The 17,731-nt window shown below is 35.1% G+C and overlaps 1 protein-coding gene across 6 annotated transcripts in view; it reads left to right on the top strand.

The window, feature by feature from the left end:
- Positions 1–17,731, top strand: part of SCYL2 (SCY1 like pseudokinase 2) — a 72,593-nt gene that overhangs the window by 4,194 nt on the left and 50,668 nt on the right. For 5 of the 6 annotated variants that reach the window (XM_040491116.1, XM_040491117.1, XM_040491115.1 and 2 more), the window contains one exon: positions 12,144–12,342. In XM_040491116.1, coding sequence (XP_040347050.1) covers positions 12,166–12,342 — 177 coding nt within the window. In that variant the 5' untranslated portion in view covers positions 12,144–12,165. Of the gene's footprint in view, positions 1–12,140; positions 12,343–17,731 lie in introns of all 6 variants that reach the window. The other variant, XM_040491114.1, reaches the window with a different exon arrangement.

The following is a 17,731-nucleotide window of genomic DNA, read 5'->3' as shown; positions in this document are numbered from 1 at the left end:
TGGTATTACAGCAGATTTACCTTCTGGTTCTACCAAAAACCAAGTGATGACTGAGCCAGATACAGAGAGATATAATCTTGGAATCATAATTAAGTTGTCCCAAATCTTATTTTGCCTGGATTCAGGAGGGAAAGATGAGTGAATTTCACATGTATTCTACTAAATGGTATACAAGGGGAAATGGTTTATATGAATGGGTATTTCTATCATTTGTAACTATCTTTTGAAAAAAATACTGGCTATTTTTCTTTATTCAACAATCAAGTGAAAATTTGAAAAGCTAACATTTTAAGAAAAAGGATATTTGGACTCTAGTTTACTTATATGTCAGAGGAATATTGCTAATAATTCAAAATCTCATTTAAGTTCAGGTCTTTTTTTTAAAGTTTATTTATTTATTTTGAGAGAAAGAAAGAGAGTGTGTGAACAGGGGTGGGGCAGAGAGAGAATCCTAAGCAGACTCCACACTGTCAGTGCAGAACCAGATGTGGGGCTTGAACCCATGAACCATGAGATTATGACCTGAGCCGAAATCAAGAGTTGGACGCTTAACCTACTGAGCTACCCAGCTGCCCCAGGTTCAGGTTTCTTTCTTTCTTTTTTTTTTTTTTAAATTTACATCCAAATTAGTTAGCATATAGTGCAACAATGATTTCAGGAGTAGATTCCTTTCTGCCCCTTACCCATTTAGCCCATCCCCCCCCCCACAACCCCTCCATAAACCCTCAGTTTATGAGTCTCTTCTGTTTTGTCCCCCTCCCTGTTTTTATATTCTTTTTGTTTCCCTCCCCTTATGTTCATCTGTTTTGTCTCTTCAAGTCCTCATATGAGTGAAGTCATAAGATTTTTGTCTTTCTCTGAATAATTTCACTTAGCATAATACTCTCCAGTTCCATCCACGTAGTTGCAAATGGCAAGATTTCATTCTTTTTGATTGCCAAGTAATACTCCATTGTATATATATATATACCACATCTTCTTTATCCATTCATCCATCGATGGACATTTGGGCTCTTTCCATACTTTGGCTATTGTTGACAGTGCTGCCATAAACATGAGGGTGCATGTGTCCCTTTGAAACAGTACCCCTGTATCCCTTGGATAAATGCCTAGTAGTACAATTGCTGGATTGTAGGGTAGTTCTATTTTTAGTTTTTTGAGGAACCTCCATACTGTTTTCCAGAGTGGCTGCACCAAGCTTGCATTCCCAAGGTTTCTTTTAAAAGCTCTCCTTGGCAACCTTTTTCAAGCTCACAGCCTTAACTACTGTACTGCTTTATAAGCTCATGGTGCCCAAAGTTTAGTCTTCAGTCAAGACTTTTTTTCTAAGTTTTGGCCTATATATCTAAAAACCTACTAGATCTATCTCCATGTGAATGTCATTCAGGCAACTCAACTTCAAAATGTCAAAAATTGAATTCTTCCTCTCAAAAACAGAGTTATCTCTTGTTAAGTCTTATAAGCCTTGGTGAATGGCTTCACTCTCCACCTAGACTCTGAAATGGGAGACCTGATTGGGATTCCTAGTTTTGTCCCTTTCCTTTATCTAATTGGTCACGAAGTTTGCTTAGTTCTAACTCGTACTTGTTTTTTTTTTTTTTTCCTTCCTTACTGCTATTATCTTACTTCAGCAACCTCTCCCTCTGTTTTTTTTTTTTTTTGTTGTTGTTGTTTTTGAGAGAGAGAGAGAGAGAGAGAGAGAGAGAGAGAGAGAGAGAAAGAGAGAGAGCAAGTAGGGGAGAGGGGCAGAGGGAGAGAGAATCCCAAGCAGGCTTCATGTTCAGTGCAGAGCGATATGGGGCTTGATCCCACGACCCTGGGATCGTGACCTGAGCTGAAATCAAAAGTTGGACGCTCAACCAGCTGAGCCACCCAGCACCCCAACCTCTCCCTCTTTTAAAATTTGTTTAAAATTTGATGTATGTAAAAGTGCATAGCAAAGTTTAATATGTAGTTATAAAATAAGCATCCATATAACTAACACCTTTGAAACATTCCCTCTTCCCGCCATCTCTTCCCTATCTTCCTTGTCCTTATTTCCAAGTATCCTTGTCCTTTTCTTTGTTTTCTTGCTTTGTATACATTGTAAATTATATCATCCCTCACTATGTATGTAGTTCATCACACTGATGTTCCCTTTAGTCTTGCCATATTCCCTCCTTCCACTCCTAGTATATCTTTCACTTTGCTTGATAGAGTGATTGATCTTACTCATGCTTGAAACCCTTCTGTGCCTTATAGCTTGATTGCTTACTACTAATTGCTCTTGGTGAACTGGCTTTTATAAGTCTCTTCTGCCATACTTCCCTGTTTCCTCCAGCTTTATCTGAACTGCTTTGTTTTTACTCTTTGTCTTTACTCCTACACTTCTCCCATTCTCTACCTAGTTCATTCCTATTCACCGTTAGAGACATCTCTAGCTTTGCTTTACTGTTTTGGGAAAACTTCCTTCCCTCTGTTCCTGTTTGTGTTTTGTTTTGTTTTTTTGTTTTTTTTGTTTTTTTTTTTTTTTTTGCTATGTAAGACTTTGTATGTGTATTCTGTAGCATTTTATCACTGTAGGCTAATGCTATGGATGGTTTACTTCTCTGTCTCTTGGCCCTTTGATGGTAAGATCTTTCATGGCTTATTTTTCCTTCTTTCTCCCCCACTTTCTTATATGGTATCACGTACACAGTGGGTACTCAATAAATATTAAATAATTTACCAGGTGAATTTCCATGTCTGTTCTCATCATGTGTACACACACTAGCGTTGGCTCTGTTTGGATGATGGATGGGCATCTCAAGTTTGAATATTACCTCTGAAAATATCCTTTGTTTTCATACTGAGCTATTTGTAGTTCTCAAATCACATCATGGTGTTGCTCCCCTCCTGGAGTATGGCACGTATGTGTTGTTAATTGCTGTAAACCTTTGCAGGTTTGAGTTAGCTACAGGACTGAGTCCCTAAAGAGAGAAGTGTTTCTATTTACATCTGCATTTCCAGTGTATAACCAGCACATGGCATATAATACGTAGCGACTTAGGCAGAGTTAGAGGAATGGGTATGTAGGTTTTAAATAGGGTTTTTATGTCCCTTCACCTCCCCCATCAAAATCAGCAGCAGATGTTCATAGAGAACAACTTGGCATGCAATAAATATTTTCATAATGCCAACAGCAACATTTTCTAACTGCTTATAGAAATGCATTAAATTAAAAAGGGAAAGTGAGTCTCTATTTCTGTTTATAGATACTTCAAATCTGTCATGGAAGAAAGTAGGTCATATTTACATCAACACAATTTAAATTAACAGAGAAAATTAGATATAAACTAGTGCTGCCTTAGTCCAGTGGCCTTCCAAATATTTTTGCTTGTGTGTTCTCTAAATAATTTTGAAAAGCAATATACTCCTTTGCATGTTTTTAAGTTGATGGTATCTGAAATTTTTGTCAAGAGTTTAGATAGTTACAGGGCACCTGGATGGCTCAGTTGGTTGGGTGTTTGACTCTTTGATTTCAGCTCAGGTTGTGATCTCATGGTTTATGGGACTGAGCCCTGCATCAGGCTCTGTGCTGTCCACACGGAACCTGCTTTGGATTCTATCCCTCTCCCTCTCTGCTCCTCTCCCCCTCTCATGTGCTCTCTCAAATAAACATAAAAAAAAGAGTTTCAGTTGTTAAAAAGGATCTAATTTCTAGACTTGCATATTGTGATTATGTTTTACTTTTATCAAAACCTTGGAGTTTTTGCCTGTTGATTGAAATTAACTTGTTCTTATATATCCCTATGACAGCCATCTTATTTCTTAATTGTAAATCTGTGATAGATAAGGCATGGGGTCTTGCTGTTAATATCTGGGCTGGAAGGAATAAAGCACATACATCCTCTTTAGTATTTTTTCCCGAACTTATTTTTTTATTTATTAAAAAAACTTTTTTTTAATGTTTATTTATTTTTGAGAGACAGAGAGAGAGAGTACAAGATGCAGGGGTGGGGCAGAGAGAGAGGGAGAACAGAATCCGAAGCAGGCTCCAGACTCTGAGCTGTTAGCACAGAGCCCGAAGCCGGGCTCTACCTCACGAACTGTGAGATCATGATCTGAGCTGAAGTCGGATGCTTAACTGACTGAGCCACCCAGGCGCCCCGATATTTTTTGCTTTATTCTTAAGGGACTTTCAGTATTAATGCATTCTTGAATTGCATTTACCCTACTCTTCAAAGTTTTTTATATCCAGGGAAATGCCCTATAATAAGACTGGGATAGCTGAGAAAATACTTTTCTTTGGTCAAGTGGGAGAAAATTGTAAGGAAAGTGTGGGTTAAGGAAGATTTGTAGGACACAGACTTTGTCAGGCAAATCAGTTTTAGGAAGGAGTAAACACAGAAGTTGAAGAAAGTTACAGGGTTTAGACCTCTTTCTGTGCCATGGACTCTTTGACAATTTAGTGAAGCCTGTATCCTCAAGAGTATTATTTTTGCAGTCAAATGCTCTACCACTGAGCTTTACCCCTACTCAAGAGTATTATTTTTGGTTCAGCTCATCAATTTCTACAAAAGCCTCAGGGATTCCACTGGGATTACATTGAGTATATAGATCAGTAGGGAAAATTGGTATTTTAACATTATTGAGTTTTTCAATTCATAAACACAATCTTTCCTTTTTTTTTTTTAAGTTTTTTAAATTTATTTATTTATTTAGAGAACATGCACATGCATATGCATGGAGGAGGGACAGAGGGAAAGACAGAATCTTAAGCAGGCTCCACACCGAGTGAGGAGCTGACATGGGGCTCAATCTCAGGATCATGAAATCATGACCTGAGCTGAAATCAGTAGTTGGTCGCTGAACCAACTGAGGCACCCAGGTGCCCCCACAATCTTTACTTTAAGTCTTCAGTTTTTCTCAGCAGTTTTTGTTATTTTCATTGTACAAGTCTTATATATCTTTTAAATTTAGATAGGTGTTTCATGTTCTTGAGATGGTATTTTTGAAATTTCAGTGTTTGTTTCTAGTATAAATAGTCTTTAAAAAAATTGTTTTTAATGATTATTTTTGAGAGAGACAGAGCGTGAGTGGGGGAGGGGCAGAGAAAGAGGGAGACACAGAATCTGAAGCAGACTTCAGGCTCTGAGCTGTCAGCACAGAGCTTGACTCAGGGCTTGAACCCGTGAACCATGAGATCATGACCTGAGCCGAAGTGGGAGTTTAACGAACCAAGCCACCCAGGTGCCCCAGAAATAGTCTTTTTTAAAAAAATATTCCATTCTTACATTCTACTGTAATGCTAAACTCATATTCTAGTAGCATTTTTGTAGATTCCTTCTGACTTTCATTGTACATGATCCAAATACCTTTTTATTTTGTTCTCTTAATTGCTTTGGCTAAGACCTCCATTAGAATTTTGAACTGAAGTGGTAAAAGTAAATATTTTTACTTTAGGAAGAAAGCAATCAATCTTTTATTTTTAAATATGATAGTAGCTGTAGGTATTCAAAGATTCTATTTATCAGATTGATGAAGTTCCTTTCTTTCCTTCTTTACTTCCTTCCTTTTTTAAAGTAGGCTCCATGTCCAATGTGGGGCTTGAACTCACAACCCTGAGATTAGGAGCATCATGCTCTATCAACTGAGTCAGCCAGGAGCCCTGAGGAAGTTTTTTTTTGTTTTTTGTTTTCCTGTTCTAAGCTGAGAATTTTTATTGTGAATATGTATTGAATTTTGTTAAAAATCTTTTTTGCCTTTATTGAGATGATCGATGATCATACGCCCCTCCCCCATTATGTAGTTAGTATGGTGAATTACATGAATTTGGTTTTTAAAAAATTTTTTTTTAATCTTTATTTTTATTTTTTGAGAGAGAGAGAGAGAGAGACAGAGCATGAGCTGGGGAGGAGCAGAGAGAGAGAGGGAGACACAGAATCTGAAACAGGCTCTAGGCTCTGAGCTATCAGCACAGAGCCCGATGAGGGGCTCTAACTCACAAACTGCGAGATTATGACCTGAGCCGAAGCCGGACACTCAGCCTACCGAGCCACCCAGGCGCCTCTACATGAATTTGTTTTGAGTGTTAAATCAACCTTGCATTCCTTAGATAAATCTCACTGGGTTATAGGGTTGGGTTTATTGGATTTGATGTGCTAATATTTTGTTAAGGATTTTTGCATGTTGATGAGAAATATTGGTATGCAGTTTTCTTGGGTCATTAGTTGTTGGTATCAGGACAATACTGACTATATAACATGACATGAAAATTGTTCTATGTTCTAGAAGAGCTTGTACAGATCTGGTTTTTATGTTTTTTCTTTAAATATTTGATAGAATTCAACAGGGAAGCCATTTGAGCCTGGAGTATATTTTGTGGTAAAGGTTGTAGTTATGAATTGGATTTCTTTTATGTAGGACTATTCTGAGTTCCTGTTCCTTCTTAAGTCAATTGTTTTAGCTTTCAAGGATTTTTTCCATTTCATCCAAGTTGTTGAATTAATTGGCATAAAGTCATCTATAATACCTTATTGTTTAAAATCTGGGATTTATATAGGATTAGAATCTGTAGGATTTCCTCTATTTCTGATATTGGTCATTTGTGTCTTTAAACATTTTCTTAATGTAGCTAGTGGCTTTTTAAAGCCATAGTTTTTGGCTTCATTGATTTTTCTTTTATTTCTGTAAAATAGAGTGTTACATTAAATTCAATGTGTTTCATTGATTTCTACTCATTATTTTCTTTTTCCTACTTAATTTGAGTTTAGTTGTTTTTTTTTATTTTTTCCCCTAGCCTTCTAAGATGGAAGGTGACAGCACTAATTTTGGTGTTTTTTCCCCCCTCATATAAACATTTAAAGTTGTGTATTTTCCACTAGTCACCAGCTTGCCTACATCCCACAGATTTTTACTTTTCAGTCACCTCAAAATATTTAAAAATTTCTGTGACTTATTTATTTTAGCCCTTGGGTTATTGAGAAGTATTTAATAACATATTTGAGAAGTTCAAATATGTTTTGCATTTTATTTAAAAGATATTTACCTACTACTGATTTCTAGTTTAATTTCATTGTGGTCAAATAATGTATTTTATATTTCAGTAGTTTTACATATGTTGAGATTTGTTTTATGGCCAAGAATATAGTTAGTCTTTTTTTTATTTTTTAAAAATTTTTAAATTATTTTTGAGAGAGAGAGAGAGAGCAAGCAGGGAAGGGGCAGAGAGAGGGAGACACACAATCAGAAGCAGGCTCCAGACTGAGTGCTCAGCACAGAGCCCGACGCGGGGCTCGAACTCACAGACCGCGAGATCGTGACCTGAGCTGTAGTTGGCCGCCCAACTGACAAAGCCACCCAGGAGCCCCAAGAGTACAGTTAGTCTTAATTAATGTTCCATGTACACATGAAAACAAAATGCATTCTGCTCTTGTCAAGTAGGATATTATGAGTCGGTCATGTTGTTTGATAGTGTTGTTTTTGTCTTCTATATCCTTACTGATTTTTTTTTTTGTCTGCTCAGTCTATGTCCATTTATTTCTGAAAGAGGATCCTTGAAGTCTCTAAGTATAATTATGGATTTGTCTGTTTCTTTCAGTCATTTTTTGCTGTCTTTATTTTAAAGCTCTTATTCAGTATGTACACATTTAAGATTTTATGTTTTCTTGATGAATTGACATCTTTGTTATTATGAAATGTTGCCTATTCTGTTTGTAATTAATATAGCCACTCTTGCTTGGTATATTTTAACATTTTTTTCAGTTTTAAGTCATCCTGTAATGTGGACTTTTTTTTTTTTAAATGTTTATTATTTATTTTAAGAGAGACAGCAAGAACGTGCATGAGCTGGGGAGGGGCAGAGAGAGAGGGAGAGAGAGAGAATCCCAAGCAGGCTCCAGTGTGGGACTTAATCCCATGACCATGAGATTATGACCTGAGCTGAAATCAAGAGTCAGACACTTACCCGACTGAGCCACCTCGACACCCCTGGAGTGGATTTCTTGTTAGCAGTACATAGTTGGGTCTTGCTTTTTAATCTAGTTTGACAGTCTCATCTTTTAATTGGAATTTTATTTCATTTTTTTTATTATTTTTTTTTTTAATTTTTTTTTCAACGTTTTTTATTTATTTTTGGGACAGAGAGAGACAGAGCATGAACGGGGGAGGGGCAGAGAGAGAGGGAGACACAGAATCGGAAACAGGCTCCAGGCTCCGAGCCATCAGCCCAGAGCCTGATGCGGGGCTCGAACTCACGGACCGCGAGATCGTGACCTGGCTGAAGTCGGACGCTTAACCGACTGCGCCACCCAGGCGCCCCTTAATTGGAATTTTAAATCATTTACACTTAATGTAATTATTTGTAGGGTCAGATTTAAATCTACTCTCTTGCTATTTGTTTTCTACTTGTTACAGTTGTTCTTTGTTCCTTTCTTCGTCTTTTCCTACATCTTTTTGTATTCATCTTACTTTAGGATTGCATTTTATTTCCATTATTGACTTCTTAGCTGTATCTATTATTTTACTTATTAGTCTAGGATTTAATGTGTTTTTAATTTGCTATAATCTATTTTCAAGTGATGTTATATTACCTGAAATATAATAGAAGAATCTCTCAAATATATACTTCCATTTCTCCTCTCCTGTGCTTCTTTTGTTTTGTCATATTTTTTACTTCTACATATACCTGTATATATATATATATATATATATATATATATATATGTATATATATATATATGTATACATATACCTATATATATATATGTATAGGTATATGTATTTTGTTTTTTTGCTTTAAATGATCAGTTATCTTTTAAAAATAACTTGAGAAGTTTTTTTATAAACCCACGTAATTTTTATTTCTAGTGTCTCCATTCTTTTTATGGATTCACATTTCCATCTGGTATCTTTTTCCTTCTGTTTGAAGGACTTCTTTTAATATCTCTTCTAGTGAATAAATTCTCTCAGATTTTGTTTTCCTGAAGAAATATTTCACATTTATTTTTGAAAGTTTTTTTTTCCCCTGCCTTATAGAATTCTAGGTTGACAGGTGTTTTTGTTTTTTTGTTTGCTTTTTTTAGCAGTTTACAGACCTCCATTCAGTTGTTCCCTGGCTTGTATATTTTCTGATTAGAAGTCTGGGGAAAATTCTTATCTTTTTTCCTTTCTATGTAATTTTCCTGTTCCTTCTGGCTGCTTTTAAGATTTTCTCTTACTGACTTTTAGCTATTTAATATGACATGTCCAAACATGGTTTTCTGTTTATCCTGCTTGTGGTTTATTGAATTTCTTGACACCTTGTATAGTTTTCATCAAATTCAGAAACATTTTGGCCATTATGCTTTCCAATATTATTTTTCCCTTTTCCTTCTTACTTTTGGGATTCAGTTATATATGTTATTACTGTGATACTGTCTCACAGGTCATCGAGACTTTGTTCATTTTTTTTTTCCCTAGGCTTTTACTCTACCTTCAGGTTTTACTAATTTTTTTTCCTACTTTCTCTAATTTGTTAATCATATCCTCTAAATTTTTTATTTGAAATAATTTACTTTTTATCTCTAGAATTTTCATTTGGGTTTTTAAAAAAAGACTCTATTTTCTTCATTATGTTTGTGTTTTCCTTGAAATACTTAGATATGTGATCGATTTTTCTTTTTTTAAGTTTATTTATTTTGAGAGAGAGTGAGTGAACAGGGGAGGGTCAGATAGAGAAGGAGAGAGAAGATCCCAAGCCGATTCTGTGCTGCCAACACAGAGCCCAATAGGGGGCTCAAACTCACGAACTGTGAGATCATGACCTGAGCCTAAACCAGGAGTTGGATACTTAACCAACTGAGCCACCCAGGTTCCTTTATGATAGCTTTTTAATGTTTTTAATGTCTATAACCTATCATTTTGGAGGATTTATTGACTGATTTGTTCTTGATTATGAGCACATTTTCTTGCTTCTTGGCAAATCTAATATTTATTGATTGCATGGTGAACATTGTGAATGTTACATTGTTAGGCTTCTGAAATTTTTTTTGTCTTTCTTTCATGAGTATTGGGTTTCATTCTGGTCAGTTAAGTAATTCATGATTAGTTTGATCATTTGAGGCTTACTTTTAGTTTTTTAGGGCAGGTTTAGAGTAGATTTTACTCTGAGAACAGTTTTTCTCACTACTAAGGCATGGTTCTTTTGGGGTTTCTACTGAATGCTTTTGATTGAGCATTGAGTACTCTACTCTAGCTGGTGAGAAATTAAATGAATTGCAGCCCTGTGTGGACTCTGGAACTATTCAGCTTACAGCTCTCTAGTTGGTCCTTGCCTGACCTGGTGGAGTTTCATACCATGTGTGGGCATCTTAGTGTTCAACAGTGCATCAGATTTCTCTGAAAATTTCTGAGCTCTTTCTTAGCATAGTTTCCTTCTCTCTTTCTCTTTCTTTCTCTCTTGTTCCCTAATTTTCCCCTTTCTCTTTGAAATTGTATCCCAGAACTCCTAGGCACTTCTGCATCCTTGAACTCCAATTTGTCTCAACTCTTTAAAAAAAAAAAAATTTTTTTTTTTAACATTTATTTATTTTTGAGACAGAGAGAGACAGAGCATGAATGGGGGAGGGTCAGAGAGAGAGGAAGACACAGAATCCTTAGCAGGGTCCAGGCTCTGAGCTGTCAGCACAGAGCCTGACACGGGGCTCCAACTCGAGCTGTGAGATCATGACCTGAGCCGCAGTCGGACGCGTAACCAACTGAGCTGCCAAGGAGCCCCTCTCCTCACCTCTTTAACTCAGCTAGACCGCTGCTTGGAATTCTGCTCTCTACTCTGTGGTTTGCAGTGTACCTCTAGGCAGAAAGCTGGAGCAATCCTGGGGTTCACCTTGTTAGTTTGCTTTCTCATTGGGATTACCTACCTGTGCTGCCTGAAAACATTAATTTCATACATTTTGTCCAGCTTCTAGCTGTTTAAGGTAAGAGGATAAATTCAGTCTTTGTTCCTACATCATGGCCAGAAGTGTGTAAAATTTTAAAAATATTTTATGAGGGGTGCCTGGGTGACTCAGTCCGTTAAGCATCTGACTCTTGATTTTGACTCGGGTCATGATCTCACAGTTTATGAGTTGGAGCCCTGCATTGGGCTCCGCACTAACAGGGTAGAGCCTGCTTGGGATTCTCTCTCTGCCCCTCCTTCCCTCTCTCTTTCAAAAATAAATAAATATTAAAAGAAAAATATTTTATGACTTACTGCTTGTGCATATTTTACTGTCCTTTTGCCATCAATGCTTTTCTTTTAGAAGATATTCTTGAGTGATTTCATAGGTCAACAGTAGTTATTTTACTTATTATTTTTAAAATTTCTCCAAATGCTTCTCTTTGTCTCTCTTTTTTTAATGCTTATTTATTTTGAGAGGGAGTGAGTGTATGCAAGCATAAGCTGGGGAGAGGGGCAGAGAGAGGAAGAGAGAGAATCCCAAGCAGGCTCCATGCCCAGCACAGAGCCCAATGTGGGGCTTGATCCTATGACCATGAGATCCTGACCTGAGCTGAAACCAACAGTTGGATGCATAACCAACCAAGCCACCAAGGCGCCTTATATCATAAGGCGCCTTATATCATAAGGCCTTATATGATATAAGGCGCCTTATTTTATTTTTCTGAAGTTTATTTATTTATTTTTGTAATCTTAGACCCAACTTGGGGCTCAAACTTACGACCCCAAGATCAAGAATCACAAGTTCTTGTGACTGAGGCTGCCAGGTGCCCCTCAATGATTATTTTATTAGTGAATGAAACTTGTATCAAATACAAACTTCTTGTTTAGTATAGATAGCATTAGCTCCTTTCAGGTTTTATATGGCTGTTTTTAGTCTGAAGAAAGATTTGGGCCCTCTAATACCCTTAAAGTATTGAGGGTTCATGTTATATAGTTGAACAACATTCATGTCAGCGTCAAGTGTCTTTTCTCTTCCTGGTCTGTAATAATTGAGGTTGAAAGGAACAGTTTGGTTCCTAGATTTAAATTGCATTAGAATGTATTGGGTTCTTTGAAGACAAAACCAACATGTAGCTTTTATACTCTAGAATTGTTTCATTCCCTTTTTGGGGTATATTAAGTTTTCAGACTAAATAATGAATGTTAAGTGCTGAAACAAGTAAAAACAAATGATCAACGTTCCCCCGTTCCCCTGTGTTTCTAGGTAACTACTCAATATTGCAGCCATGGAGTCCATGCTTAATAAGTTAAAGAGTACTGTTACGAAAGTAACAGCTGATGTCACTAGTGCTGTAATGGGAAATCCTGTCACTAGAGAATTTGATGTTGGTCGACACATTGCCAGTGGTGGCAATGGGCTAGCTTGGAAGATTTTCAATGGCACAAAAAAGTCAACAAAACAGGTAAGTTTTAATTCAGAGTCCATTGGCAAAAAATGCACATGTTAATAAGTAGTATAATGTGCATATATGTTTTTATGTTAAGAAATGCCAAAAGTAATGGGTTCTTTACTTCTCATTTCCATCTAATGAAGTCATACAAAAATAAACGCTTTTAAACATGCCCTGAATCTCCTGGTTACAAATATATTGTTTGATATATCACCCCATCTTGTAATTTAATTTTGATTACTTAATAAAATAAATGTTTCTGTTGAGTAAAGGAGCATATTAGATTTTTAGCAAAGTATTTGTTTTGTAATAAAAATTGTGTTCCTTTTCAAATTTGTCAGTAAGCTATTGGCAAAATACTCAGTTAAATTTTCCAACATTAAATGCATTCTTATTTAGTGCATTCTTATTCCCCTTTTATTTTATATAAAATAAAAGTCTATTTTCTGGAAAATAGACTTCTGTAACATTCTTTTGTGTTTAACTTGATTTTATTATCAGAAGGGGGTACATTTGTGGAATAGTCGGTAAATGTGTTTTGAGATATACTGATTTCAAAGTTATTTTAAAAGTAACTGTTCTTTTAGCAGAGTCATTTGAATGAGTTGTATTTTTATTTTTTATTTTTTAATTTGACTTAAGAGAGCAACAGATGGTTCTCAGAAATGTGGAGGATTGTTAGTGTTATATTTTACTAACAGTTTTCTGTTGGAATTTTTAAAGGATTGAAAAACCTCCAGGTTTAAAACCTCTGTAGAAATATATTCTTTAAAAATAAAAATTACTGTTTCTAAAAGTACTTTTATTTCTCTACAAGTGAAACATATGGATTGTAAGGCGTTTGGGATTTATTACACATATTTTCCAGTAACTGTCACAGTCATACAGTTGTGGATATACATTATTTGTGACTTTTCCAAAATCAGCTTATTTGCCAAATAAGTATATTAAAGACTCAATTGGCTTTGGTTATCCTTTTATGAAGTAGGAACCTTGGTCTTGTGATAGATTGCTGGTATGTGGTATGTATCTGACTGTAAATCTTGTTTTTATTGCCATTTGGTTGGAAGTCTTTAAGTTCAGAGCTGATCTTATCTTAAATGCTGATTGATTTGTCATTTTTCAACATTGTTTTCTCAGTTCACCAAGCTCACTAAAAAATAAGTGGTTTCTGGAGTATTGAATGCTTAAGCTATTAATGAGGCCACGAAGTTATGTAAATGATCAACCTCCAACACTAGCTTTTATAATCAGTTATATTATTGGCAAATCAAAGAACACCAAATGTACTAAATTTTGCATTATTTATTAAGGATGTAACCTAATAGTGTCTTTGTGCTTAACTGAAAGAGTTTCTAGGTGTTTGTGTTTATATCAGCAGTTCATATGCTGAAATTCTCTGATAATGTTGAAGCTTCTGTTGTTGTTCATAGAACATGAAAACCAGGCACAAATAATAGGTAATTAATTAGATATTGCACAATAATACAGCCATTCTCACTGCTCACTGCCAGAATTGGGTTCTCTTAGGAAACCACTATATCCCCCACCCCCCACACCCAAATTTATTGCTTTGTGGAAAAAGATAGTTTTGGAATGTATTCGTGGTTTTGTGGATGGATCTACATTCTTGGATGTAGTTTTGAATCTTCTTTCTTTGCCTCTTTCAAACCTACGGTGTTTTAAACTGAGTATCCTATCTGGACTACTGGCTAGTTCCTTAAGGAATAGCTACATCTGTAACCACCTTGGAGTTGAAGCCTCATTTTAATTTTTCCCTTACTCAAAGTTTTAATTCTTTTTTAGTTATCTCATTTTTTATTAAAAGGGAATCATAGAAGATAGATAATCTGCAGCTGTGCTATCCAGTATGGTAAGCTACATATGCCTATTACAATTCGTAAAAATTAAATTTGGTTGCAGTAGTCACATTTGGAATGTTCCTTAGCAATATATGGCTAGTACTACCATATTAGACATCGCAGGCATAGAACTTTCTATCATCACAGAAAATTATGTATGACAGTGTTGATCTTAGAGAAGCCAGGAGAAAAATAATGAAAAGGATATTCTTCTTCGTCTTTTTCCCCCCACATAAAGGGACACTGAGACTGAGAGCTTTTTTTTTTTAAACTCTCGCAGTCTTTCTTGATCTAGCATACAGTGTACTTGATTGAATTTGTGTTTTATAGCAGATTATATGATCTTAAAATTGACTTTGAAGTAAACATCAGGTTAGGTACTAGGGCTAGGAGATTCTCTTTGTGTACTTTTTGCCAAAGTTATTTGAAGTTCACAACAGTACACGATGAATTATAATTTCAGATCATGTACAACTTTTGACTTTTTAACCTAAATGAAGGTTTCTGAGAGGAGTGGAGTAGTAATAAAAGCACCTACAGAACAGATGAAAAAAAGTACATATTTATGAAACCTGGAATGTAGCAAGATAAAAAGAATTGGTAAATAAAAATTTACTTGTGTGCATGGTAACGTCATTGTACCTGATTGGATGTCTGTTATTATTATTATTCTGGCTTTATGCTTCCAAAACAAGTTTTTGCTAGTTTTTATTGTTTTACAAAGACATTCATTGAAGAAACATCTCATAGTGAGTAATTCATGAAGTGCAATGAACAATTCCTAAGAGTTTCAAGAAAAGTGTAAAGTTGATTTTTTTTTTTTTTTGCAACTAAATAAGGTGTTTAGGCTAGGTTTGTATACAAAATAATTTTGTATGCAATATTAAGATTTTTAAAAGCTATTATTTGGGTAAGCTTAACCAAACACAACTTGTAAACATGTTAAAATGGATAATTAATTATAGCTTCTTAGCATTTGAAGCTACTATTTAGACTTAAATACTATTTATTTTTTACTAGTATTTAGACTAAATACTAGTAATACTAAATACTAGTAAATACTAAATACTAGTAAAATACTAGTAAATACTAAATACTAAATTTACTAGTATTTAGACTAAATACTATTTAGTTCCTAACCCTTACTCTTTCTAGAATCTCAATAGAGATGTAAGACATTTCAGGGTGACATTTATGGAATGAAAATTGTGCCTATTTAGAGTTTTAAATATAAATGTATTTTTAAGAACTTATGCAGAACAGTGTACAAATCATGAGCGTATAGCTTGATGAATGTTCATAGTGAGCACACCTGTATAACCAGTATCCAGATCAAGGAAACATTGCTAATATTCATGTCTTCTCGTAGTCATTACCTCTCCCCACCTTCTCTCTAGGGGTAACTGCTATATGGTCCTTTGACACTTGAGAGTAACTTTTCCTGTTTTTGAACTTTATTTAAATGGAATCATGGTATATGTGCTCCTGTAGTTTGGCTTCCATTCCTTAAATGTATGTTCATGGGATATATCTATGTTGCTGAACATAGCAGTTTTTCATTATTATATGGGGAACTGCTATGAACATTCTTAATGTGCCATTGGTATATATGACACATTATCTAGACATGGAATTGCTGGGTAATAGCGTTCGTGTTTGTTCAGCGTCAGTTTTTCCAGAGCGGTTGTATCCATCAGCATTTATAGTTTCTTCACATTCCTGCCAAACTTTTTTGTAGTCTTTTTTATTTTAGGCATTCTGAGCAGAGGATCTACTTTTATCTTATTTATTTAATTTATTTTTTAGCGAAGTATACTTGGTACACAATGTTAGATTATTTTCAGGTGTACTACTTAGTGGTTCGACAAATCAATACGTTTTGATGTGCTCACCATAAGTGTTGCTACCATTTGTCACCGCACAATGCTATTTACCATTGACTATATTCCCTATGCTGTACCTTTTATCCCCGTGATTTATTTATTCCATAACTGGAAGCCTGTACCTCCCACTCTTCACTCATTTTGCCCATCTTCTCATCTGGCAACCATTAGTTTGTTCTCTGTATTTATGGGTCTGTTTCTGCTTTTTGTTTGTTTATTCATTTGTTTTGTTTTTTAGATTCCACATATAAGTGAAATCATATGGTATGATTTTCTGGTCTGACTTATTTCACTCCGCATAATACCCTCTAGGTCCATCCATGTTGTCGCAAATGGCAAGATCTCAGGGTCATTTAATTTTTGAAAATTCAGTGAAATATTCCTTACTTCTCTACTTCTGAAACTTTTATGATGTCTGATAGGTAGTTAATTACTGGGCATTGAGTTTGTTCTGCTGTGTTTCTGTTATAACTTTATAACTGACTTTGTAGTTCTGCAGAGTAGCTTGTTGAGGATTAAAATGGTATCTAAACATAGGTGTTCTTTTCAAACATATTCTTATTTCCTTTATAAAAATATTTATTTTAGAGAGATTTCTGAGATAAATGCCTTTAATTGGATTTCGTTAACTTTTCTAGTTTTTAAATTCTACTTTATTACACAAACCATTAAAGGGAAATCTTTGGCCAAATTATATGTATCAATCATAAGTGAGAAATGGTTGCTTTGTGTGTGTATATATATACACCCAAGAAAGAGAATCCCAAGCAGACTCCATTTTCAGGGCAGATCCTGATGTGGTACTTGAACTCACGAACCATCAGATCATGGCCTAAGCCGATGTTGGATGCTGAACCAAGTGAGCCACCCAGGCACCCCTGGGGGAAGATGTTTTTAAAAAAGAGTGTATATGTGGGTGTGTTTACTGTTTAAACATTCATTTATTACTATAGGTATTTCTGTTTATTTTGACACAAGATTCTCTTGCCAGGAGACTACTCTTAAAATGAATTTAACAACATTTATTAATAGTCTTCTAGTCTCATATTTATGATTATTTTTTATCCAGTTTTAGAATAGACTTTTTTTTTTTAAATAAGTCAGCTTTAATCTTATTTTTGTCTTAAAAGTTACATTTGCTGCCCTGTTTCTTTTGCTTTGACAGCTGTGTAAGCTTTAAAACACCCTCAGTTAAATGACTCTTCCTATGAAGATAATGAAGATAGACTGATTTTAAAAATATGTAATAAATATTTAACTGATATTCATTATTCTAGCCGCTCTACCAAATGTAGGCTTGGACATAGTCCCTTCCTTACTGCAAAATCTACATTATGTTATACAAATGCCAGTATTCATGGGTGAGGCTTGCTGATATTGTGTAGGCAAAGGCATAATTAAATTATTATAAAAAGTTAAATGATAATAAATAAAAGTTTTAAATAAAAGAAATGATTGTAGAAAGCTGAAAGTGTTAGTCAAGTTGCTTAGGTCAATAATGACCATAGACTATCTTTAATAATTTTAAGGTGTATATCTTGTTATCTCTGAGTCTTCTTAAATAACAAGTTGTTTTTAATTTAATCTAAATAAAAATTTAGGTTTTGTTTTATAATTTTGAGAAAGGAACATTGTCCCCAAATCATATGAAAAATA

The sequence above is a fragment of the Herpailurus yagouaroundi genome, unplaced genomic scaffold (assembly GCF_014898765.1).
Source record: "Herpailurus yagouaroundi ecotype Mexico unplaced genomic scaffold, PumYag 182, whole genome shotgun sequence".
Lineage (NCBI taxonomy): Eukaryota > Metazoa > Chordata > Mammalia > Carnivora > Felidae > Herpailurus > Herpailurus yagouaroundi.
The sequence above is the reverse complement of the archived record's forward strand: the minus strand, read 5'-3'. Positions and strand labels throughout refer to the sequence as shown.